This window comes from Panthera leo, chromosome F3 (genome assembly GCF_018350215.1).
Source record: "Panthera leo isolate Ple1 chromosome F3, P.leo_Ple1_pat1.1, whole genome shotgun sequence".
In the NCBI taxonomy this organism is placed as follows: domain Eukaryota; kingdom Metazoa; phylum Chordata; class Mammalia; order Carnivora; family Felidae; genus Panthera; species Panthera leo.
In genome coordinates, this window is record NC_056696.1 from 12403867 (window position 1) to 12431614 (window position 27748).

Below are 27748 nucleotides of genomic sequence, written 5' to 3' on the forward strand. Positions count from 1 at the left end.
CCTACTCAACTGGACACTTCGGAGTCTTTATATTAACAAGCCCCCCAGGTGACCTAGGTGCACACAACATTTGAGAAGCAGGGCTGTGAGCCAGATGTCTGAGGACAGAAGGGTGTCATAAAAACCATTTTCCTGACCATGAAAAAACGTAATGTGACCTGAAAAGCCTTATGATTTTAACTTTCAGTCACATTTTTCCTTAATCAGACTACTCCAAACCTACAGAGTCTTTTTTTTTTTTTTTTTAATGTTTATTTATTTTTGAGAGAGACAGAGACAGAAGGTTAGGGGCAGAGAGAGAGGGAGACACAGAATACGAAGCAGGCTCCAGGCTCTGAGCTGTCAGCACAGAGCCCGACGCGGGGCTCGAACTCACAGGCGGTGAGATCATGACCTGAGCCGAAGTCAGATGCTTACCTGACTGAGCCACTCAGGAGGAACTCCATGAGAGGTGTTAAATTCTTAAATTTTGTATTTTTGTCTTAGTTTTCCTTACCCTCTATCACTTAATTTTTAAGACCATTCTTCATCAGAAAACATGGAAATAAAAGGGCATAATGGTAAAAGTGTCTCCCCCCCATGCCGGCATCTCAGTCCTTCTCCAAAGCAGTCAATGTTAGAATTTCTTATATATTCTTCTAAAAATATTCAACGTACATACAAATGTACAGACACAACCTTTGTTTTACTGAAATACATACTATGCCATCTATGCTATGCCTCACTCAATTTCTATGTATTTACTGTAAAATATAAAGAGTATGTATTTGGTGGTAAAATATGTAACAGATATGTTCAGTTTCATAAACAATTTTAAAGTGAATATCTATGGCAACCACCACTAAAGTAAGAAAACCAAAATACTCCTAGCACCCAGAAGCCCTCCATATGTGTCTCCCCAATCACTGTCCTTTCTCCCCTCAGTGAATACCTGACTGAAATAACCTTTTCCATGCATTTCTCTATTCTTTACTACATACATATGCATTAAAACACATAAAAAACACAGTTGACTTCTGCCTATATTTGAACTTTATATGAATAGACTTAGATGGCATATATCCTTAAGTGTTGCTTATTTTGCTCACTTTATGATTATGGAACACAGCAGAGAAGGAAGAACGTGCCACACTGCAAAAGGAATCTCTACATGGTGGGAGTAAGTGGTTTTTAAAATAAACATGTTTCTGTTTTCTAAATTTTCTGCAATGTAGATTACTTCTATTAATACGAGACAAATGCCAGTAAAAGCTACCCAGATAAATTCCTGGCTAAAACTTAGCATTACCCACTTTTGTATCTCCTTGGTGTCTATTCCTTAAAAGGAACATTCTGGTAGTTCCAACACCTAAAAAACTCAGTTCCTAAAGAAAACATTCAACATTATTTAATCATCTACCTATGTTAGATGGTTTTCTTAGAGTGATGACTTTTCCTCAAGCACTCAAGTTGGTGATAGATCGACATCGATATCAATATATATCTGCTCACACCATACTTATGAAGAATTTGAGGCATGTGTTTTGAATCACATTAACAGTGATCATATTAAATGAAAACTGTCATTAATGCAAAGCCAAACACCGTACAAATTATACTGGAAATTTCATCTTCTGACTCAGCCTGATGCTTAGGAAGATTTGGCTTCTGCAGCAACTTCTTACTAGATCTGTCTCCTAAGGCAAGAGAAACAAAAGCAAAAAAAAAAAAAAAAAGGATTGGGACTTCATCAAAATAAAAAGCTTCTGCACAGTGAAGGAAACAATCAACAAAACTAAAAGGCAACCTACAGAATGGTTGCAAACACATATCTGATGAAGGGTTAGTAACCAAAATATATCAAGAACTTCTAAAACTCAGCACCGAAAAACAAACAAATAATCCAGTTAAAAAAGTGAGAAGACATGAATAGACAGTTTTACACAGATGATGTACAGCTGGCTAACAGACACATGAAAAGATGCTCAATATCACTTAATAGCAGGGAAAACAAATTAAAACCAAGGAGGTATCATCTCATACCTGCCAGAATGGCTAAAATTAACAACACAGGAAACAAAAGGATGGATGCCGAGAAAGGGGCCCTCTTAAACTGTTGGCGGGAATGCAAACTGGTGTAGCTACTATGGGAAATGGTATGCAGGTTCCTCCAAAAGTTCAAAATAGAACTATCCTACGATCCAGCAATTGCACTACTGGGTATTTACCCAAAGGACACAAAAGTACTGATTTGTAGGGATACATGCACCTCAATGTTTATTGCACCGCTATTAACAATAGCCAAATTATGGAAAGAGCCCAACTATCCATCAACTGATGAACAGAGAAAAAGATGTGGTATATATATCCAATAGAATATCACTCCACCATCAAAAAAAAAAAAAAAAAAGAAATCTTGCATTTGCAATGATGTGGATGGAGCTAGAGAGTATTATGCTAAGCATAGTAATAATAAGTCACAATAAGTCAATCAGAAGAAGAAAGATGCCATATGATCTCACTCATATGTGAAACTTAAGAAACAAAGAACACAGCGGGGAAAGAAGCAAACCAAGAAACAGACTCTTTTTTTTTTTTTTTTTTTTTTTTCTTTTCAAGTTCTTTATTTTTTTTTATTTTTTTTTATTTTTTTTTTATTTTTTAATATATGAAATTTACTGTCAAATTGGTTTCCATACAACACCCAGTGCTCATCCCAAAAGGTGCCCTCCTCAATACCCATCACCCACCCTGCCCTCCCTCCCACCCTGCCCTCCCTCCTACCCCCCATCAACCCTCAGTTTGTTCTCAGTTTTTAACAGTCTCTTATGCTTTGGCTCTCTCCCACTCTAACCTCTTTTGTTTTTTTTTTTTTTTCCTTCCCCTCCCCCATGGGTTTCTGTTATAAGAAACAGACTCTTAATGATAGAGAATAAACTGATAGTTACTGGGGGGGGGGGGGGGCATAGGCGGGGGGAAGAGTTAAATAGGTGATGGGCACTAAGGAGGAGCCCTGGGTGTTGTATGTAAGTGATGAATCACGACATTCTACACCAGAAACCAGTATTACACTGCAGGTTAAGTAACTGGAATTTAAATAAAAATATGGAGAAAAAGAAAAAGATTTGGCTTCCAGTTGTTCTAACCTCAAATCTAGGATATTCTCAAGAATAAGAAAAACAGAACAGAGTGTCTGCAGCATAAATCTACCCCAAATTTCACGACTGATTTCAAACACATCAGAGGCTCTCTCCAATGTGCTGGAATGGAAATCATCAGGATTATCCTGAAGAGACACTGCCAACCATTGCTTTGGTAACTAGGCTATTCTGTAGTAACTACCACCAGAACAGGTCTGGAGAAGTCACTAGGACGAGCAACCCACTCTCCGTTTCGCAGACACAAGCCACCGCCTGTAACACAGAGAAGCAGTGGCTGTAAGTCGGTGATAGGTTCCAAATGAACTAACTGCCAAAACATGTGAGGGCCTTGAACCACAGGGTTTCTAGAGTAAGAAGAGGTGTGACTGTGTAGAAAAGCAGGCTACCATTTATTAACAATCCCCTCCAAAAACGGGTACAGCATTCACGTCCCTTCAGCATTTTTCAGAAGTGTCAACTCCTCCCATCTCTTAACATGTCACCTGGAAACCCCAGCTTTTCAAAGACCTTTACCATCTTTTCTTTAGATGCGTGCCTTTTTTCTCCCTCATAAGAGTCAATTATAATTATGGGGCACCTGGGTGGCTCAGTCGCTTAAGTGTCCGACTTCGGCTCAGGTCATGATCTCATGGTGCATGAGTTGGAGCCCCACGTCAGGCTCTGGGCTGTCAGCTCAGAGCCTGGAGCCTGTTTTGGATTCTGTGTCCCCCTCTCTCTCTGCACCCCCACCCCCTCGTGCTCTGTCTCTCTCTCTTAAAAATAAACAAACATTTTTTAAAAAGAAGCAATTATAATTATATTGTCAGAGGTTCAGCATTTATAATCTGCCATATAAGCTGAATCAATCTTCTAAAGTCTTACAACATGAACTCATGCTGCCTTGGCTTTTCATTTTTAAAACCGGTCCTGATAAAGCAACAGCATGTGCATTGGATCCCTGGACCCCACCTCTACAGGGATACGCGCTGCTCCTGGGCTGGAGGAAGGAAGCAGCTCAAAGAGCAGGACCACAGCCTGAGCAGAAGAAACTCCTGTCTTCCTACGGCCACTGTACAATTACACAGGCATTTCTGCAGAGGACAGGTTAGGCACAAACACAGAAAACCAGTACGAGGCGTTCCTCCAAGGAAAGGAATGGGAACAAGCTACCTCTGCTACAAACTTTGATACATGTTTTCCTGGAGTGTCTAGCTATGCTGTTAGTTCTCATGAGTTCGTAAGTTACACAGTCCTCTAACAGAGTTCGTATGTTACACAGTCCTCTAACAGACAGTGCATGTAAAATAGGCAAGGGGCAAGGGGAGAACTCTGTCATCAGAGTTCTGCATAAGAGCCTGCCTCGATCCTCCTGTCCCTCCTAGAAGTCTCTGTGTATACAAAGAACCTAGTAGGTCAACAGATCAATATCTCAAAGGTATATGTGTCAAGTTGCTTCAATAACATTATTCCCTGTATAATGATGGCTGAATGCTGAAGTATAAAAAAGTGAAAAAAAAGGAATGGGAAAATGAAGTTTCCAATTTATTTTCAAATGAAACGATCCTCCTTCCAATAAACATCATCCCTTAAGTAATACACATGCAGGATGTCTCTCACAAGTCTTAGTGTAGGTCTTGGTAACTCAGAAGTATGAATGCTCCAAATGTAGAATAAAATATGATTTGAAAGTTTAATTATATAATATGCTTTTTAAAATATTTATCAGAACATAAACCTAAAATTAAATATTATTCGGAATACAAAAAATAGACTATAAAAGAAATTCTGAAATTATGAAAGCTTAAAACTGCACTATGGGAGCACCTGGGTGGCTCAGTCGGTTCAATGTCCAACTTCAGCTTAGGTCATGATCTCATGGTTGATGGGTTTGAGCCCCACGTGGGCTCTGTGCTGACAGCTCAGAGCCTGGAGCCTGCTTCAGTTTCTGTGTCTCCCTCTCTCTCTGACCCTCCCTGTTCATGCTCTCTCTCTCTCAAAAATAAACAAACATTTTAAAAGATTAAAAAAAAACTGCACTATGACTTTTTTCTTTTAGGTTGTATCATTTCTTTTTTTTTAAACTTTATTTAAATCCAGCTTATTTAACATGTAATGTAATAATGGTTTCAAGAGTAGATTTTAGTGATTCATCACTTACATATGTCACCCAGTGCTCATCCCAACAAGTACCCTCCTTAATGCCCATCACCCATTTAGCCCATCCCCTCACCCATCTCTCCTCAGATTGTTCTCTGTATTTAAGAGTCTTGGTTTGCCTCCCTCTCTGCTTATCTTATTTTTCCTTCTTTTCCCCTATGTTCACCCATTTTGTTTCTGAAATTCCACATATGAGTGAAATCAGATGATATTGATCTTTCTCTAATTGCCTTATTTCGCTTAGAATACATTCTAGTTCCATCCACATTGTTGCAAATGACAAGATTTCATTCCACTGTGCGTGGGTGGGTCGGTGTGTGTGTGTGTGTGTGTGTGTGTGTGTGTGTATCACACCCTTTTTATCCATTCGTCAGCTGACTGACATTTAGGCTCTTGCCATAATTTGGCTATTGTTGATATACACTGTGACCTTCAGACACCTATTTTAGAAGCCATTTTCCTTACTGTTAGACTTGGTCCAATGCTCTTTCAGTGAAACTAGGTTCCATTCCAATCTCATTAGTGACAAATGTCAATCTACAGACTGCCTAGCCACAGATCAAATTTATCTGTTATTCTGATTAAACAACTGCTGCACAGAATTCAGAGTATCAGAGAAGCTATTTTGGTAGAACAGAGTGTCCCGGCCACCCAAATTTTCCATCATTCCAAGAAATTCTCATCAACCTAAAAACCAAGGGGACTACCTCTGAGCTATTGGAACAACTGAAATCCAAGAGGTGCCTCTTCCCTAACCATCCCCTAACCATGGCGGTTACTAACCTCTCCCAGAGAAGGAACTAAGAAACTCCCATTGGATATAAAATTTCATAAGGCTGGCCTCTGACAGAGGCTGATCACGACAGGAAATGCACCGTGTTCCCTGGCCTGAAAATTCCTGATACAATGGTTCTCAAATTGGGTGTTCATCAACACAACCTGGTGAGATTGTTAAAAATGCGCATTTCTGGTCTCTGGTCCAAACCTACTGAAGTTGGGGCCCAGGAAGGTGAATTTAAAAAGTCTGCCCAAGTGGTTCTAGCACACACTAAAGTTTGAGAAGCACGGTCTCCCATACTAGTGACACAACACTGTGTATTCAGGTTTGAGTTTCACATCCCAAGTACGTTAAGGTCTCAGGGTGCCTTACATCACTTGAAGGAAACTACCACACTGGTGGTACCCAGTGAACCATAATTCCTGGTGTTCGTGCACCGCACAATCCCCATCATGCTGACTCTGGACTTAGCCGTGCGACTTGCTTTAGCCACTGAGACACGAAGACACGACGCAAGCAGAAGCTGGATAAGCATTTACATGCGGAGGGTGGTCTTGAGATGCTCTCCTTGGAAGGCAGCAGCCATGCCACAAAGAAGCCCAGGGTGGACTACTGAGTGATGAGAGGCCACGAGGGAAGAGTCTCTGGAGGGGGGAAAGCAATCTTGAATGTTCTAGCTCCTGCACAGCTCCCAAGCTGAAGAAGCCACTCAAGCGACCCCACGTGTGCCACGGAAGAATCACCAGCGGAGCCCAGGTGATCCACAGAATTTTAAGAAACAATAAAATCGTTTTTAAGGAACTAAGTTTGGGGGATGGTTTATTTTAAAGCAATAGATAAAGGAATCACTACTGACCGAGTTTTTGTTTTTTTTTTAAATGTATCATGTGATATAATCTCTAAAACTGTGGTTATTGATACCTAATTTCCTTGCACATTTGCTATGGAAACTGCATCACCGGTATGAACTTATTGAATGGCAGTAGGTACCGCCACCCCCATTTTGCAGATTAAAAGAAATGAGGCTTTAGGCATCCAAGAAGTGTTTCCAAGGTCACGCAATCAGTAAATGCCAAGCCGCAGAAGCATACGAGGCCTTCCAAACACCGTACGTTAAATTAACCCTGCCATGTCCAGTAGGGTTTTCACTGAGCTCCTTGCCATTCCCTTATTTAGATTCTTGTGGCCGCTGATTCAGACAGATGAGTATAGATTTGTGGTTTCTCCTACACATCACCGGGCTCTAAAGACAGCCTAAGGTTCTTCATGTGCACATCACAGTTGCTAAGTGCTAGGGCTTTGGCTGACTAGCAACAGACATTTCTTTATTCCAGTCAGATGTGAAGAGCAAGCTCTGATTTCCAAAGGGAAGGGACACGACGACTTGTCACTGCTTTTTCACTGATAGAGAGCCTATAATCATAAAGGCACACAGGCAAGCCTGGGATCAATCCATTTGCTTCTCCCATGGTAACGTCTTCAAACAATCAACACCATTTATTCATCCTCCACCAGTCTCCAAGAAGGAGCCATTAGATAAGACCAAGTTCATACATTAAGAAGGACTTCTGGGGCGCCTGGGTGGCTCAGTCGGTTAAGCGTCCAACCCTTCGTTTCGGCTCAGGTCACACGATCTCGGGGTTTGTGGGTTTGAGCCACACGTCGGGCTCTGCACTGACAGTACAGAGCCTGCTTGAGGTTCTCTCTCTCCCAGTCTCCCAATCTCTCTCTGCCTCTCCTCCTCTCACTCTCTCGGTCTCTCTCTCAAAAATAAACCAACATATAAAAAAAAAAAAAAAACAAAAGAAGGACTTCTAAACTCAGAGTTTGAGACACTACTGCTGGAACTGTACCTTCAGAACGTGTGCATGGTTATAGACGTTAAACATCAATAAAGTTGATGAAAAAATAAAAGTTAAGAAAAGGAAAAATAACATTCTCGCAGCAATAACTGAAAAGATGAAAAAAGATTTCCATCAGTGGCTGTTGAAAGCATTCTCTGTATCATTTGCTAAATACAGCCTTTTCTCTTTTTTTAGGGTTTTATTTTACTGCCAGTTAACATACAGTGTTACCTTAGTTCCAGGTGTACAAGACAGTGATTCAACAATCCACACATCTCCCGGTGCTCACCATGACAACTGCACTCCTAAGCCCCATCACCTATTTTCCCCATCCCCTCACCGACCTCCCCTCTGGTAACCATCAGTTTGTTCTCTATAGTGAGGAGCCCATTTCTTGGTCTCGTATTCTGTCTCTTTTTCCTGGCTCATTTGTTTTGTTCCTTAAATTCCACATGAATGAAATCAAATGCTATTTGTCTTTCTCTGACGGACTTTTCTCGCTTATTCTCGCTTAACATGACACTCTAGTTCCATCCATACTGTTGCAAATGGCAAGAATTCATTCTTTTTTATGGCTGAATAATACACATATATATACATACGTGTGTTAAGGGTCTCACTCATATCTTCCATTCTTCTCGAGTCCGATGATTATTCTTAACGATCATTGCTTTAAATTCTCTATCAGGGCGGGAGGGTGGCTAAGTGGCTCAGACAGGTAAGCGTCTGACTCTTGGTTTCGGCTCAGATCATGATCTCATGGTTCGTGGAATCAAACTCCGCATCAGGCTCTGAGCTGACAGTGCAGAGCCTACTTGGGATTCTCTCTCTCTCTCTCTCTCTCTCTCTCTCTGCCCCTCCCCCACTCATGCACACACTCACGCTCCCTCTCTCTCTCAAAATAAATAAACTTAAAAAAATAAAAACAAATAAAGAGATAAGTTCTCTGTCAGGCATATTACTTATATCTGTTTTGTTTTGATCTCTGCGTGTGCCTTGTCCTGTTCTTTCGTTCAGGATAAATTTCTCTGTCTCATTTTGGCTGCCTCTCTGTGTCTGTTTCTGTATGTTAAGGAAGTCAGCTATGTCCCCTACTCTTGCAAGTAGTGACTTTATGAAGAAGAGATCCTACAGTGCCCTGCAGTGCAATGTCCCCTGTGCACCAGAAACTGGCACTTCCGGAGAATAGCCTCTGTGTGTTGCTTACGCCCTGCTGTTGTATCTGAGTCACTTTTCCTTTCAGAGCAGTCGTCTACACTGACTCTCCGTTTTGTGGGCTGTGCTTGCTCTCTGTGTTGTTAGCAGGACCCAGGTAGGCCAGCTCTGAGGGGGGTGTTCACCCTGGGAACTTGGGAACTGGACAACAATGTTAGCAAAAGTTGCATGGGGCCACTAATCCTATGCTGGATCCCCAAAAGCACTACGGCGGGCGGGGGCCGTGTGCCAGGGTGGCCAGGGGCGCAGGGCTGGGAGTGTGACCCAGTGGTGGCTGAGGGTGAGTGGCTAGGCACGGTGCGGTGGCTGGGCAAGGCACGCGGAGGCAGCTGTGCACCTGGTGGCTGGGCGTGGTGCAGGAAGGTAGCCGAAGGTCACAGCTGGGCTGGGTGCCAGGCTGTGCCTTGGTGGGGCACACGGGGCAGCTGTGCGTGCAGGGGCTGGGTGCGGTGAGCACACAGCTTTAGCAAAAATTGCTCTCAGCCCTAGGCCAAGGCTACCGGTGTCTGTGTAGCCCCGCCTCCTGCAGGTGCCTCTGTGTTTACGCCGGGGGGCAGGGGAAGAAAATGACAGCTGCCAGCTTGCTTACCTTCAAAGAGCCCTGCCAGCACTCTACAAAATCAATATGAACACATCTGTCCAATTTTGGAATGTGTGGAATCCAAATAGATCAGTAACTATAATAAATGGCAAGAGGTTGAATTCAACTATCCTAAGACTGAAAAAATAAAAATCTTTAAAAGTAGAAATAAAACAAAATTTAGCCATAGTGGCTATACGACATGTATTAGAAGCAAAAGGCTCAAAAAAATTTTTTAAAAAGGATATGCCACCTTACGTTTAAGGTAAACAACATAAAACCATTAATGAGAATGAAGTAGGACACCGAGTAATAAACAAAAAGATGTAATAATCATACATAACAATGTAGCTACAGGATATACAAAGCAAAAACAGTCCTAATTAAATGGAGAAACTGACAAATTCATAACAAGAATGAGTAATTTTAACATGGGAGAATGTCTAAAAACTTATTTTCAGAAGCTGATAAATCAACCAGACAAAAAAAGAAAAAAATGGAGGAAGGATGTAGATCTGAACAACAGATTTGAATCAACAGTTATTTCTATACAAAGAGAGAAGAGTGCGACAAATACCCTTCTTTTCAAGCACACACTGGGAATATTTTTAAAATTTAACCATGCACTAAGTAACAAAGGACATCGACAAATTTCAAAGAACCAATTATCACAGAGACCTCATTCTCTGACAATGTGTAGATATGAAGTAACACGTGAGCTAAAAAAAAAAAAAAAAGGGAAGAAAAAAAAGAAAATATTTTACAATGAAGAGTGCAAAATATTTAGAGAAGAATGACTGTTTCTGCCATCACAGTTTGTAATATTGTGGAGGAGGCACGCAAAATCATTAGTCAAAAATCACCATATAATATACAGTATGTGGACTAATTAATATATAACAGCAACCTGCGCTAAGGGCTCCGAAGAAAAGCAGAATGCTAAAAGAACATGTCAGTTGGGAACCTAGTATCTTCTGGGGGTGTGAGGTTAGCTTTCCCTGAGGAAATGACACTTGCGGGAAAGAGGAGGGAGGGCACACACACTCCATGCAAATGGAAAGCAAGGAATGAGTCTCAAGGAGAGAAGGGTGAGGGGTATTTGGGGATCTGAAAGGCAGACAGTGGCACTGGAGTGCAGAAGCAAGGGAGAGTGACCTCAAACAAGTGTAAATAAATGATACCTAAGAAAAGTAGATTCTTTTCTAAAAAAAAAAAAATGTTTCTTTGTTTATTTTGAGGAAGAGAGAGAGATCCAAGGAGGGGCAGAGAGGGAGAATCCCAAGCAGGCTCTGCACTGTCTGCACAGAGCCCAGTGCAGGGGCTCGATCCCACGAACTGTGAGATCATGACCTGAGCCAAAATGAAGAGTCAGAGGCGTAACCAACTGAGCCACCCAGGCACCCCAAAAAGTAGATTCTTGAAATGTAAAAGAAAACAAACAAGGACTGCTCTTAGCGACTAAACACCTTCAAGAATATAAAAAGCACTACTCACATCTAACTAGAAAAGTTTTAAGGAGGTATTCTAAGTTTAGAATTCTCAAGAACTTGTTTATTATTTATCTTTTAACTGCCATTATTGACCAGAACAGCAATAATTTCTCTAAGTCCTATCTTAAACTGTATTTTTTACCCGGTTAAGATGTTAGGAATTAAAATCACCCTTCATACCCATTATTAAATAACCTTCTACCCATGATGGCTTTCCGTAGGCATGCCAGGATGTTAACTATGTCTTCTAATGCTTCGATTCCATACCTGTAAAATGGGTTAATAATCCATCAAACGTGATGATGGGAATCTAGATGGTCTAAGTGATAATCCATGTAGAGGCAAAATGGTACAATGCGACAGAATGAAGGCAAACGTGGTGCACATCCCAATGCCACCACCTAAGAGCTTTGACTCTTTGGTGGCCAGCAAGTGACTTTGGCCAGTTACTTAACGTTTCATTGCTCGGGCTTCCTCAGTGTGACATGCGCTTCAAACACTCCCTATGCTATAGTTTTGAGGATAAAATAATTCACATAAAGTCCTTCGCACTCCACAAATGTGAGCTGGTATTACTATTAAAACTGTTTTTGTGATGCTATCCTTGAGAAAAGCCCTTCAAGTGTCTCATTAACCAGATTTCAATCTTCCCTCTACCCCTCAGTCAAGTCGTCACAGCTGACAATCCTCGGGACTTATATTTTACTTTAAACGCTATTAGATTTTGAAACATATTAGCAAACAAAATTTCACTATTTCAAAATAAAAAAAAAATTAATTGCCTAATAATACATACCTACTTCTTCAGGATTGTTAAGCCAGCAAAATTCTTGAAACTCCTTTTTTTTTAAATTTTTTAATGTTTATTTATTTTTTAAGGAGAGAGAGACAGAGCACAAGCAGGGGAGGGGCAGAGAGAGAGGGAGACACAGAATCCAAAGCAGGCTCCAGGCTTTGAGCTGTCAGCACAGAGCTGACGCGGGGCTCGAACTCATAAACTGCGAGATCATGCCCTGAGCCGAAGTCGGATGCTTCACTGCCTCTTGAGATTCCTTCTAAATCACTAATTTCAGGGACACCTGCGTGGGTCAGTCAGTTACGCATCCGGCTCTTGGTTTTGGCTCAGGTCATGATCTCACGGTTTGGGAGTTCGAGCCCCACGTCAGGCTCCAGGCTGACAGTGAGGAGCCTGCTTGGGATTCGCTCTTCTCCCTTTTTCGCTGCCCCTCCCTTGCTCACATTCTCTCTCTAAATAAATAAATAAACTTTTTAAAAAAAAAATCACTGATTTCATTTAACATCCTCATAACCTACAAATCTATTAGGTGTTTTCACTGCCTCTAATTTTGTGTTTCGAGAATGCATGCTGCTACACTCAACGCACTCAAAGGCAAAGGTCTTATGTGTAGTTCAATGTACTTGGTGCATCTGTTATAAGTTCCCTCCACTGTTTTGTCTACTCTTTCAGATAGAACATAAAACATTCACGGAACTCCAAAACTGTGACATTCTAAGGAAAATTGGGCCCACTCCAGGAATTTTCACTGGCACAAAGTGAGATTTACGATGTTTCCATCCAATGTCTTTGCACCCAAAAATTTCACACCTCTTCCACAGGGTCCCAGGGGCTGAATTACTTGAAGGAAATCTCACACCAAAAAGTTAAGAACTTAACCAATTCAAGCAGCCCAAGTTGGTGGCACGTGTCTTATGGGGCTCTGGGCCTACCTAGCATCAAACTACCATTTGGGGTGGAAATGAAAACTCTGCAAGAGAGTCTGAGTAAGAATAACCCACTTTTAAAAAGTGAAAAACTTGATAAACATGACCTTGCTGTATTCATCCTGTGCTAGTTAGCATATCAGAGTCAACTCGGGGGTAAATTTGTCAACTGGCCAGAATTCACAGAAGTAATTTGCTTCCCAACTAATTAAATGCAAGCAGACCCCAACACTGTCTCTCCATACCTTTGTAAAAATAAAATCCAACATGCTTTGAAACAGTCTTCATGAACATAGCATTAATTTTACAGCCAAAACACAGCACTGAGGTACCGAATACTGGGTTTAAATTTCAAGGCTGAGAGGAAACTTAGAAACCACCTTGACTCACTTTACTATGGGAGAAACGACATTTCAGGGAGGAGAGTATTATGAAAAAACGCAGTGAAACTGTTTAATGCCTAAATCCGTTATAAGAAGGGAAATTTTCCAACAAAATTTCAGGACTCTAGTACTTCAGAGGCTAAATCTGGGTGACACAAGGGCAGAAGCAGCCATCCCGGCACTGGCTGCCACCTCCTGCTCCCCACCCCCCCAACCCCTCCACCCCCCCCTCCACCCCCGGCCAACCACAATGGCCCAATGGAATAGGGAACTGCTGATGACTGCTGAATCAACCAGAGGTAAGTGAGGAGCCTCCTGCATGGATTTAAATTAGAACCAGAACCTGAGGGAAAAATTACAGTACGAATAGAGTAGTAATCATAATAGTAGGAATGTCGAGCACATAGAGCACGTTAAGAGTTGGGCACTGTGTTTAACACATGCATCCTGACATTTAACCATTTAATTAATCATTTAGCCATTTAACTGTTGCCGTCAGTGCATTTAATCCTTGCAGTTACCCTTTAAAGACGATGTGCTATATTATACTTATTTGATAGATAAGGAAACAAGGGACAAAGAGGTTCGATACTTAATGCAATTTCCCACAGCTAGTAAGCAGCAGAGCCAAAAGACAAACCTACACAGCCTGATTTCAGAGTAAAAATAATTCATTTCATTGATGGAATTAAACTAGCTACATGGAAATAATACTGAGGACATCAAAACAAACACATTGTATAGCTTTTAAATTAAGAAAGAAAAAAGAACATGAGAACATTCTCCTTGTTTTTCTTCCCTTGTAAATCCTGAGTCCCCAAGTGACAAAATGTACTTTAATCTACGTACAGGAACACGGCAGATGCCCCAAGTGTACCCCATCATTTTTTCCCACCACCTCATCTGCAAACTAAGCTCTCTTTTTTTCTAGCTCTCTTAGGAGAAGTAAACCTCCACATCCATACAAATTAACTATAGGGCTAAGAACTGAGGCTGCCTACATCCACATGACTTTATTATTTGTGCCAAGAAATTCTTACCCGAAGATAAGACTATAAATCAGTAAATAACTTCATTGTTTGCTTCAGGAACTTCCCAAAAGTCCATTTGCCCCAACAATAGACTACTCAAACAGTCCACAGTATTCCCTCAACTGGACAAACAACTCACTTATCCAAGAACTGTGTACTTAACAAGACTTGGTTAAGAGCTTTGTCTCACTGTTCCCACTAATCCTAAACTATTAGATCATGAACTTTACCCAGTTTCAATCAGATCAGTGCAAGACCCACCTTAAATCTCTAAAGGTCACACCCAAAACCCTACAATACAGGCCCACTCTCTCTCCCTAGTGAAGTCTGCCAAGACCATCAAGGCGTGTTCTCACTGTACTAAGCAACAGGTTTGCTTGGCTGAAACTATTCTGGACTTCTTCGGGGAAGGTGACAGTCAACAGAAGGAAATGACCCAATTCTATTTCAACTGCTCACCCATCAACACCACCTTTTTAAAAAATCCCTTCTTCCCTCATACCTATTCTAGACCACAGGTGAAATTAAATACACCAGGAAGTGAGATCCTTATAGAAAAAGATAAACATATGCCAGCACTTGAAAGGGCCCACGTAAATCTAACAATAAATTCAACACGAGGTTTTGAACTACATTTCACTGCAGCCACAATTTAACTCTAAGCTATAGTGGATTAATTACACATTTTAAAATGGTCTAAAAGGATCCCTAAAATTGAGATTTAGAAAGAAAAGAAAAACAAAGGCCTCAAAATGCCAACGTTAAAAGTATTCTGCCATCTGACCAGATTTTACAAAATTTCCTTCAATCAACTCATATGCCTCTAATGTTATGTATCAAATATAAATACATGAAACATAGCCAATCTTATAAATAAATAAATAAAATAAATCATTTTGACATCACCATTCATTTAATCACTTTCATTACTTCAGTTCTATTTATCCCATTAATAAAGTACATAACCATATTTACTAGAATCCTGTTTTATTCCTGCCTTTCCATGCATCCCACTTTTCCTTAGAAAAAAATAAAACAGTTGCAGACCCAATTGAATGTATTAAGATGCCAAAGGTATAAGCTTTTTAATGAAGTTGAAGCTTTTAAACAAGAAGAATTTGTTGCATCATATTAAACCGTGTGTTGGGGGGGACCTGGGTGGCTCAGTCAGTTAAGCACCTAACTCCTGGTTTTGGCTCAGGTCATCATCTCGTGGTTCATGAGTGCCAGCCCCGTGCTGGGCTCCATGCTGACAGTGCAGAGACTGTTTGGGATTCTCTGTCTCTCTGTCCCTCCCCTGCTCATGCTCTCCTTCTCTCTCAAAATAAATAAACTTAAAAAAAATTTTTTTTTTAATGTTTATTTATTTTTGAGAGACAGAGCACGAGCAGAGCAAGGGCAGAGAGAGAAGGGGACACAGAATCTGAAACAGGCTCCAGGCTCTGAGCTGTCAGCACAGAGCCCGAAGCGGGGCTTGAACTCACGGACCATGAGATCATGACCTGAGCCGAAGTCGGACGCTTAACCGACTGAGCCACCCAGGCGCCCCAAATAAATAAATAAACTTTATTTATACATAACATAACATATAAACATAACAATAAAATAAAACATGTGTATTATATATGTATATATGCGCATATTATGTATGTGTATGTGTATACATGTATGTATGTATGTGTACACATGTGTGTGTGCATATTTGGGTATAAACGTGTGCGTGTGTGTGTGTGTGCATGTGTGTGTGTGTGTGTGTGTGTGTATTCATCCCAAGGTAAGAAAATGAATGCAACATAAAGTCCCAATTTTGTTTTTCATAGCCTGTCAACACCAGCCCTTTCAAATATTATCATTCCTTCCTGTGGAAGTGTTGCTAACCGTGTTACCATAAGCATCTTGCTGTGGAGTCGTATACGTAGAGGAGAGAACGTGGAGGGTAGAAGAGACCAGGTCTGTATCCTAGATTCCCTGCTCTATATTGGGGGAAATAACTTATTCTCAGATAGCCTCAGTTCACTTATCTGGAAACGAATGATATATCCACCTACTTGGCATAATTGACATGAAGACGAAAGGAGATAATGTATAAGGTACTCGGTATACGGCCTAGCACATGGTGGAAAGGTCTCCATAAATGTTCGTTACCGATCGTGCATGTTAGCTCCCTATAACTGTGGTCCTAAGGATTTACAAGGTATTAAAGTACTTCCTAAATAATTAAAGAAGTATTAATTATGCAACAAGATCTTTAAGATCTTCATATCCTTTCAACCAATACTTCTATTTCTAGAAAACTAGCCAGGGGAAATGACTAGAGATACTGTCAAATATTCATGTACAAAGATATTCTTTAAAACTTTATTGTTAACATCAAAAAACTGGAAACAACCTAAGTAGCCAAATATTATGCTACATCTCTATGACTGCATGGTGTACAACTATTAAAATATTCGTGAAGAATTAAGAGCATCCAAAATGCTCCCTAAAATTAAAACAATATCCTATGGACATACATTGCAACCATGTTAACAATTACATGTCATTCAACACGTTTAATTTAACAATGCATGTCAACAATTACATGCACACATCCACATATTCAGAAGAAAAGAATTTAGAGGAAATATAAAAGTATTAACAATGTCAAGACAATGGAAAACCAGGTAACTTTTACTGTTTCCTTTTTCACTTTATTTCCAAATTTTCTACTGTATACCCGAATTGCTTTGATACTTGGGGAAAAAAAACAACAACTAAAAAAACCCATTCACCTATGTTTATTATTCAGAATATTCTACTTTTTTTAAGGGCAATCTTTTCAATTCTATCCATCTCATTTCCAAAAGAATTGGGAATAGTTCACAAAAATGCACACAACAGAATAAAACAGATGAAGAAAAATAAAGAAAAAAGCTTACACTCTCAGTATATAGCCATATATATGTATCTACCTATCTCTGCACATGTGCACATGTGTATATGTATGTATGTGTACAAATATGTATTTCTGTATTCACAGAACTTTGTTTCATATACTAAGAACTGAAGGAAGTTTCTCCAGCTTTCTCAGGGCATACTGCAGACATTGTTTTAAGACCTATTTCAGTGAATTAAGTAAATCGGTTATGTGGTGGGAGGAGGGGGATTTAAAGTCAAGGAATCAAGATCTTAAACAGGACACGCATGGTCACGATCAGCACCTCAAGGAACGCCTTTTTAAAAAAGGTACACATATGCAGATAAATATAAGTGGAGACAGATTTTCCACTCGTGTTACCTTTATTCATGTGGCTTCAAAGAAAAAAAATGCTAAAATGATACTTTCATTTCTGCTGTGAAATACATCAAAAAATGAACTAAGAAAATAAGCTCCTATTAACAAAACGTACTTGGATACACTGTATTTAACACAGCACTTACCTTCACTGATAGCATGGGGCTTAATGATGCAACAGGTGCAATTGGTAAATTTAGCGGTGTTTGCGGGTCCACAAACTCCACTCGAAGGAAAAAATAACTCCGTTTCCTAAAGACAAAAAGAAATAACTCTGGCATATGTAATCTCTTATCTTGGATCCCTAGGTTATTAATGTGAGAGGGGAAAAAAACGACAGGATTACTTTTAAAGTTTCATAATGAAAACTCTTTGCTTCAAATTTTCTAAAAATGACTTTTACAAAGACTGATGAACCGAACCCTGTTTTAAGTCTTGGAATCAAAAGATCATCTAAAAAAAAAAGTACAATTAAAGTAATGAGGACATGTAGCATTCTGCCTTAGGATTAAAACTAATAACATCTTAACATACTTTGAAGATTGGAAGTAATGAATATCAAGTTCTTATTTTCCTCAAAGCATTAGTTCATAGACACAGGTCCGATTTTAAACTTTTTATTAAAATTTGTGAAATTAAAAACTAGGAATTCTTTGTAGAAACAGATTAGTATCTAAAAATCAGAACTGCGAAATTAGTTTTAACTAATCAGCTTAAACTAATGAACTTACTAGAATTCTAGCATACAATTAAATCATATAAGCTTTATTTTATAACCAGATTCAGGCTATGGTATCTGCTTTGCCCATGGTTCCCTTAGATGACAACTCAGCAATCTGAACCAGCCACAAACACAGTCACACTAATTAATTCTTTTAATTATTCAGATAAATGCCTTCCGCCTGAAGCTTTTCCTACTGTTATTTCCATCATTCCCCATAAGTCCCTCTGTCCCAAGCTCCAAAGGACTCTACCAACGTGTAAAGGGCCACTTCAAATATCACCGACTCCAGGAGGCCTTCTGTGACGTCCCCAGTCAAAACTGTGGCTATTTGGGCAACTGCCCTCCACAAGCTTTAGATCTGCTTCAAGTAACTAACCTGCATGGCTTTGTAGGTCTTTCGGCACCTAAAACAAATGCCTCAAAGTAAATACTCATTTATCAACGAATTTAAAGATTGCAAGATCACAGGAAGTGTTAATGTACTACACATTTTGGAAGCCACAGTACAATGTACTGTGTACATTTTGAAAGCCACAAAGAAGATGTGGACTTGTTCAAACTGGAAAGGAAAGGCCTCCTCTAGAGTTCCCGTTTCTGTGCTTCCTTTGCAACAAAACTCCTCAAAAGCGGGGCGGGGGCGGGGGGGGGGGGGTCTTTATTCTCTGTCTTTACTTTTCACCTCCATTCTCTCTTAAGGTGACAGTCACTTAGGTTTCATCCCCAAACTGCTCGATGTGACCTCTGCGTTGCCAAGTACTCTGGTTACTTCTCAGCCCTCGCCTCGCTGGGCCGAGCGGGATTTGATACAAGTGATCTCACTCCATATCCTGCAACGCTTCCATTCATTGACTGTCTTCCTGCCTCACTGGCCACTCCGTCTCAGTCTCCTCTGATGGTTTTTGCCCATGCGGCTGACCCCTCCGTGTTGGAGAGCTCCAGGGTCCATCTTCTACCTACGGTCACTCTCTTGATGAGCTCGAGTCCCATGTCTTTAAATGCCATCCGTATTCTGATGGCTCCCACGTTTCTGCCTCCAGTCCAACCTCCTCCCTAAATTCCACACCCGTATCTCAGCCACTACCGCTTATAGAGGATGCACATTTAAAATGTCCTGATTTCCACCGTCTCCCATAAAATCTGTTCACTCCCACCCTGTTTTCCCATCCTTCCAACTGCACAGGCCAAAAAAAAAAAACTTCGAGTGATCCCTGATTTCTCTCCTTTCCTTAGCCATCCACCCAGTCGCTCAGGAAATCCTTTATAATGTGTCCAGCCAGAATCCAACCGCTTCCATATCGGTCACCCCGGTCCATGCCTATCACCAATTCTCCCTCTGACAACTGCTCTAGCCTCCTAACTGCTCTCCCCGTTCCAACTTGCCCCCCAGCACACCTACACCCACCTGGCTTGATCTATTCTTAACACTGCAGGCAGCATGAAAACCTGTAAAACACATGCTGCCCCTCGGCACACAACTCTCCAGTAGCCTTTTATCTCATTCGGAATGAATTTTAAAGTTCTAGACGTCTACAAGGCCTTTCAGGATCTGGCCCCTAGGCCCCTAGCTGTACCTTGAGCTAATCATCTGTTTCCACAAAAACATTTAGATTTCCGTCCGGCCACCACTGGCCTCACCCCCTCGAGGTTTGACTAAACACAGCAAACAAGTTCCCACCTCAGAAACTTTGCTTGTACTCTTCCCTTCCTCCCGGAACACTCTTTCTCTCTGATATCTGCATGGCTCCTCCCTCACTTCCTTCTGATCTCTGCTCAAACCAGAGACGGTGAGGACTTCCTGACACACATTTATATTTATATATCAATACATTTCACAGCATTCCTCACTTCCACTCGACGCACAATCCTTCCTCCACCCTGGGCTTTTTCTATCCCTTCCCCCGCTTTATTTTCTTCGGAGCACTTACCACCTGACTTGTTTTACGTCTATTTGTTTAGTATCTGGCATCCCCTTCACCATCAGATGCAAGCTCCGAGTAGGCCGGGACCTCGTTTTGCACTAGCAGCTTCTCAATGTTATGAAACGACTGAAATTCAGAAACTAATACATTCTGCATGTGCTAGGAAATAAGATCTCTCTACCCACGCTGCACACATAAGAAAGCCTTGACTAACGAGCCCTTGCGGGTTAGCAAGGGGCAAAGCCGGTATTCAGACCCAGGTCGCGCTGGTTGCAAAGCCCTGAGCCTTTTCCATCACCTGTCCTTCAAAAGTAAAGAAGCTGTGCTAAATTGTTCCACCTCTAGCTGAACCAATTATTGGGCCAGTTATTTTTGTCTCGACTTTCCTCTTCTCTTCCTCAATTTTTAAAACTGAAAATGCCAGCTTTCCAAGCACTCATTTACATATGCTGAATAAATGTGTATTTCAGGCAAGGAATACGAAGGTTTTACTTAAATCTACCTTCTGGGCGAATGTGAGTTAATTCTTTCTGCCTTTGCTTGCTCTTTCTCCCTGCACAGGTTGTCCTATCTGTCCCAAGGATTAATCTAAACGGACATTTGCAAGAGCACTTCTACTAGGTCATTGTTATGGCAACTGATTTAGAGAGTTTACACAACAAATGTGATAGTCGCACAAAAAAATGTTCGCATCCCTTTGTGATCTGAGCTGCTTAAACACTTTACATAAAGCTCCTCTCCTTCCAAGGGTTCCTGCTATTACTCTTAGCCCTTTATATGTTCCTAAACTACCTAGCAGGGAAGGATAGACATAGGTAACTTTACCAAAAACTAAAATGAAGACTGATGGAGTCTTCAATTTTTTTTTTTTTTTTTTTTTTTTTTTACTATATCTTACTTAACAAATTGTAACAAAACAGTAGCACTGTTTCATAAATTTCACCTAAAATCCCACCGGTAATCTCACTAAAACATCTGACTAATCCTCATTCTTATCTTTATTACCATAATAAAAGCATCACTAAATGGTTGTTAAAAATTTCTCCAAAACTTTTACAAAGTAATTTTAAATATCATTTTTGTAAGTGCCTCAGACTAAACATGAAAACACTGAACTTGCTCTCTACATACCCTCATACCAAATAAGAAATCTGTTCTCAGAAAATCCAAACCTTTAAGAAATGAAATATGAAGTCACGTGATCAATGCGGCCTTATTTACAAATAAAAAAAAAAAAAGAGAGAACCTAACAAAATGTCCAAAAGTAAGGGGATGTTTAAATAAATCATGTTATATGCATACAACAAAATATTCTGTAGCCATTAAAATGTACTCCTGTGACAATAATCTGTTAACATGAAAAATATCATATTAAGTGAAAAAAATAATCAAGTTAAAATCAGGTACATGGTGTTCCTATGTAAATTATATAAATGATCAACGGAACAAGCTGGAAGGAATATGCCATAAACAAACTGTAAACACCAGTGGCAGGATTACTGATGCTAAATTTTCTTCTCTCCACTTGCCAAATTCTCTGAAAGTGTTTCCATCACTAACGTACTCTAAAAGACGGTAATGTTTAAAACAAGGTAGGCCTCTATTTTTGGTATCCATAGTTGGTTAAACATGGGGCTGGTGGTTAAACATGGGGCTCTGGAGACAGAGGTACTCGGGCTCATGTTGTCAGGAGGCCAAGGTGCTTAAATTCACCAAGTTTCAGTTCCTGGTAAATTGGGATGACATAAGCGACTACACGGGAGACTGTGAGAATTAAATCAGATATAAAAGCATGTGGAATGATGCCTGCAACGTAGTGAGTTGCACATAAGGTCTCTGTTAGTTTTGAATTCCAAAACATTTTTGAACACCAGTGACCTAGATCCTGGAGGTATGACGATGAATTAGACATCCTCAAGGAATTCACAGTCTACTGAGAGGATAAACATAACCACAAATACTTTTCAAAGATGGTAAGAAATAGAGGTATATAGTAGGTATGAAGGGTACCTCACATAGAACCAGGAAATTGATAACAGTTGAGCAGAGTTGTTGCCACTGGTTTCTAAGTTTTGTTGAGGTATAATGAACATACTTCCAACTGAGTATATTTAAAGGATACGATTTGATAAGCTTTGACATGTTTATTCCTGAGAAAACATCACCACAATCAAGATAATAAGCATTACCAGTCATCCCTCCTTCCTCTGGGCAATCCCTTTCTTCTGCCTCTCCCTGCCTCCCCCACCATTAACCATTACGTTTACCATTACCTCCCTTACCATTAACAAGTTGGCCCTGTAACCAATGATCTGTTTTCCATCATTAGGAATCAGTTTAATTTTTAATAAGTTTACTTAAATATAATTATATAGTCTGTGCTCTTTAGTCCCGCTTCTTTCACTCAGCAAAATTATGTTGAGATTCATGCTATGTACTTCATTCTTTTTTATGGCCTAATAGTATTCCATGTGTTAATATCATGGTTTCTTTATCCACTCACCTCTTGGACATTTGGGTTATTTCTAGGTGTGGGATATCACAAATAAGGTGGTTATGAACAAAGTTGTTACGCGCAAGTCTTCGTATTGATATTTGTTTTCATTTGTCTTGGGAAAATACTTGAGTGGAATGGTTGGATCACAGGGTAGCTGCATGTTTAAGTTTTTAGTTGAGTGCCGGCCAAACTATTCCCCAAAGTGATTGTACCGTTTTAAATTCTCATCCATTCCCCCAAAGTGACTGTACCGTTTTAAATTCTCATCCATCAGCAGTGTATGATAGTTCCTAAGTTTCTCCTCATCCTTGTCACTTGACATGGTCCGTTCTTTTAAACCTTAGCCATTCTGAAAGCTGTGTAGTGTTGGCTCATTGTGGTCTTAATTAATATTTCCATAACGTCTATTGACGTTGTGTACTTTTAATGTGCGCTTACATACCATTCACGTATCTTCTTTGGTGAAGTAAATGCCTATTCAAAATTTTTGTCCATTTCTAAATGGGATGTTTGTTTTCTTAATAAGTTCAAAATTCACATTGAAAAAAGACAAAAAGATCAATAGAGCAAAGTTAAGAATCCAGAAATACACTCTCAGATACACAGTCAACAAACATGACAAAGGTATAAAGGTAACTGAGTGGAGGAAAAACTGTGATTTTATCTAATGATGCTGGAACAATCAGACGTCTATACACAAATCAACAAATTTTGGTCAGATCCTATGCCATATATAAAAATTAACTCAAAATGGATCATGTAGCTAAATATAAAACCAAAAACTATAAAATCGCTAGAAGAAAACAAAAGGGAAAAGTTCTGTGACCCTGAATGAGGTGACAATTTCTTAGGCGTGACACAAAACCCACAACACATCAAAGAACAAATTGATACGTTGGACCTCATCAAAACTAAAACCTTCTACTCATCCAAGGACACTGTTGAAGAGAATAAAAATACAAACAACACACTGTGAGAAGGTATTTGCACATCATACACCTGGGTAAAAAACCTGTATCTGTAATATATAAAGAACTCTGAGCAGAGTTAAAGGGCCAAAAAAAATTACCTGGACAAAGGGAGATATGGCATCCCAAGGCAGAGGGACAGAAAGAGTAAAGGCAATAGAGCAAGAACACCACAGTCTAAAGAAGGAGAGGCAGGATATGAGACTGGAGAAGAGGCTAGCATTCAGATCATTTTCATAAAACACGTTAAGGAGCTTTAACTTGATTTGGGGGATAATGCATCACTCTGGAACATTTTTAGCAGATTCATGACATGGACAGATCAATATTTTTAGATAGCTTGCTCTGAAACCTATGTGGAAGAGGTATTTGTGGGAGAAAAGTCTGAGCCAGAGCTATTATAGCAACCCGGGTTACACAGTGAGAGTAGGAATGAAGGAAAAGGAGAGAACTGAAGAAAATGTTTAGAAGATAAATCTACACAACTTTTTATTCATTGGATGTAGGGGATAAAGGAGGCAGAAGAATATTTACTGGCTCTCAAGTTCCTTTGTTTTTTGTTTTTGTTTTTTTGGTTTTTTATTTTTGACAGAAAGAGCATGAGCGGGGAAGGGGCAGAGAGAGAGGGAGACACAGAATCCGAAGCAGGCTCCCGGCTCCGAGCTGCCAGCACGGAGCCCGACGCGGGGCTCGAACTCACGGACCGAGAGATCATAGACCTGAGCCGAAGTCGGACGCTCAAACGACTGAGCCACCCAGGCGCCCCTCAAGTTCCTTTGTTAATGGTATGCAGAATACAAAAGGAATAGTTTGGTGAGTTAAAATTAATCAGTTCAGTTTGGGATGCATTATTTGAGTATGAATCTGAAAGACTACGGAGAACCCTACACATAGAATTAAGAAATTGAGTTGTCCACATAAAATCATCTTGTACAATTTATTGACTATCCATCTATCTCTTGCCCAATGATTCATAACGCCACCAAGATCTCATTACTTATGGGTCATTTCTTGAGTACCCTGGGCTGTTACACTGACCCACTTGTCTACTCCCATACCGATATCACACTTCTTTTCCTACCAAAGCTTTCTAAAAGGCTTCCTCTTGCAGAAAGAAGTCATCTTATCACCACCATTTCTTCTTACCCTTCCAGACTTCCTTGGCGCTTCTGGCTCTTCTACGCAAGAATTTCATTAAGCGTCAGGAAAAACTCTGCCTCAATTTTGACTGGAAATGCACTGAACTTATAGATAAATTCGGAAAGACTTTTTATCATTAGGATACTGAATCTTCACATGCATGAACGTGGTGTAGATCTTCATTTATTTAAGTCTTTTGTTATTGGCCTACAATAAAATTTATGGTTTTCTCCATAAAGATCTCTCACATCTTTTGTTAGGTTTATCTTGAGCATCATATACTTTTTTTTACACTATGAAGGAACTCTCTTTTAAGTTTACATTTTCTAACTGGTTATTTCAGGTATATCAAGAACACTGCTGATTTTTATATATTGATATTATACGCGTACAACTAATAGGTAGAGATTGGAGAAGCACCATGAAAGTGGAGTGTTAATAACAGATAATCTCCATTAAACGCTACGTTTTAGGCACTATGCTAAACAGTTAAATCATTTTATTTAATCCTCAGAAGAACACTATAATGTAGGTACAACTATTCCCTTATTTTACGGACCAAGACTGAGAAACAGAGCAAGACATTAGTAGGTGAGAGAATGGAGCCTGATTAACATCATCACTTTAAAGGACAGGTGAAGGAAGAACAGCCAATTAATAAGACATAGATCATGACCTGACAGCCCTAAAGAAACAAGGGCAGTGAGACATCACAAAATCGAAATAGGGTAGAGAATTTCAAAAAGGAGAAAGTGTTCAAACTTCAATGTTGCAGACAGATACAAAAGAAATAAAAATTTTTCCTTGAATTTTGTAAGTAAGAGCACATTGATTATTTTACCCAAAAAGATTTTGGTGGAATGAAAAGACGAAGCCACATTGCAGTGGTTGCTCTCAGTGAGTAACCACAGGCAACTGAAGAGAAAATTGTGACTATAGTCTAAGCTTTGGTGAAATCTGGATAAGGAAGAACAAAGGATTAAATCGTAACTAACAGGAACTTAAGATCAAGGAGAGATTATTTGGGGATGCTCGTGTGAGGTTTTTCAGTTTTTAATTCACATGTCCTGTCCTTGCTTCCTCACGTGTGCTGTGCGTTGCAGCCAGATTTCTCTTTGATAGCTAGTCAGCTAACACGATGTCCACAATACTCACTCCTCCCAAGACAAGAGTCAAGAAAAGGTGTGTCCTCCAGGGTTCATGACGATGGGGTATTTCAGGGACGAACGTCAGAAAGAGCTAAAAAATTTAAGTGTACAAAATAGAAACAAACATGTTTAAGACATTTCTTCAGGAGGAATGATTACGGTAGCTAACTCTGCAGAAGCTTCTCCACTATAAAAAGAAGAAAACAGTCGTTCTGCAAACTGTATTTGAAGATAGGCACATTATGTATGTGCAGCCATAGAAACAAACATGTACTTAAGACAAGACTAGCAGAGGCACCTGGGGGGCTCAATTGGCTGAGCGTCCGACTTGGGCTCAGGTCATGATCTCACGGCTCATGAGTTCAAGCCCCACGTCGGGCTCTGTGCTGACAGTTCAGAGCCTTGAGCCTGTTTCGGATTCTGTGTCTCCCTCTCTCTCTGCCTCTCCCCTGCTCATGCTCTGTCTCTCCCTCAAAAATGTATAAACATTAAAAAAAAAAAAGACGGGGCGCCTGGGTGGCTCAGTCGGTTGGGCGTCCGACTTCGCTCAGGTCACGATCTCGCGGTCTGTGGGTTCGAGCTCCGCGTCGGGCTCTGGGCTGATGGCTCAGAGCCTGGAGCCTGCTTCCGATTCTGTGTCTCCCTCTCTCTCTGCCACTCCCCCGTTCATGCTCTGTCTCTCTCTGTCTCAAAAATAAATAAACGTTAAAAAAAAAAAAAATTAAAAAAAAAAAAAAAGACAAGACCAGCTTTATCATATTAAAGTATAAAGCCTCCCTTGCGCTTCTGAATCCACTTATTTTCAGCATCAATAGTATTAAATAAATGCACAACCTATATTAACTACCGAATAAAAATATGTCTTTTAGGGGCTCCAGACCCAACTGCAGTGTGGGAGTGTTCTCCCACACAGAACACCAAAGCAATTCTCCCAGCAGGGTGTCCAAGAAATCAACTCCCTTCTGGCACTATCTACCCAGAGACAACATCGGTTTCAACAAATCAAAGGTTCAGTCCTACAAGGCTGCCCTCACTTCAGATGTCGGTTACCAACCCCAGGCAACCTATGCTTCTGACTGTCGGCCTGTCTATAGACACACAAAGTTCCAACGACCTCTACCTTCGGTTCAATTAATTTGCTAGAGAGGCTCACAGAATTGTGGGAAATACTTAAGTTTACCAGCTGATGAAAGGATACGATAAAGGCTACGCATCCACAGCCAGAAGAAGAGATACACGGGGCAAGGTATGGGGAAAGGCACACCATTCTCCCAATCTCCACTTGTTCACCAACCCCAAAGATCTCCAAACCTCCAAAGGTTTTTACGAGGCTTCATTACACAGGCATGGCTGATGAAATCACTGGCCATTGGCGATTCCTTAAGTTTTTATTCAAATTCTAGTTAGTTAACATATAGTGTGGTAGTGTTAGTTTCAGGTGTACAATATCGGGATTCAACACTTCCACGCAATACCCAGGTGCTCATCGTAACTTGCACTACTTAATCCCTATCAGCTATTTCACCCTCCCCCTCCCCCACCTGCCTCTTAGCCCCTCTCCCCTTCCCAGGGGTGGTGAGATAAAGACCGAAAGTTCTAACCCTCTAAACACACTGTTGGTCCCCCTGGCAACCAGCCTCTATCCTCAGATGCTTTCCAAAAGTCATTTCATTAACATAACGAAGGACACCTTTATCACCCCCAACACTCAGGAAATCGCAAGGATTTGGCGGAGCTGTGCCCCAGAAACTGGACAAAG

At 40.4% G+C, this 27748-nt stretch overlaps 1 protein-coding gene across 2 annotated transcripts in view; it reads right to left on the reverse strand.

Annotated features, from left to right (window-relative positions):
* Window positions 1–27748, reverse strand: part of NME7 (NME/NM23 family member 7) — a 260266-nt gene that overhangs the window by 157770 nt on the left and 74748 nt on the right. For both annotated transcript variants that reach the window (XM_042925970.1, XM_042925972.1), the window contains one exon: window positions 17740–17845. In XM_042925970.1, the coding sequence (XP_042781904.1) occupies window positions 17740–17845 (106 nt within the window). The remainder of the gene's footprint in view (window positions 1–17739; window positions 17846–27748) is intronic.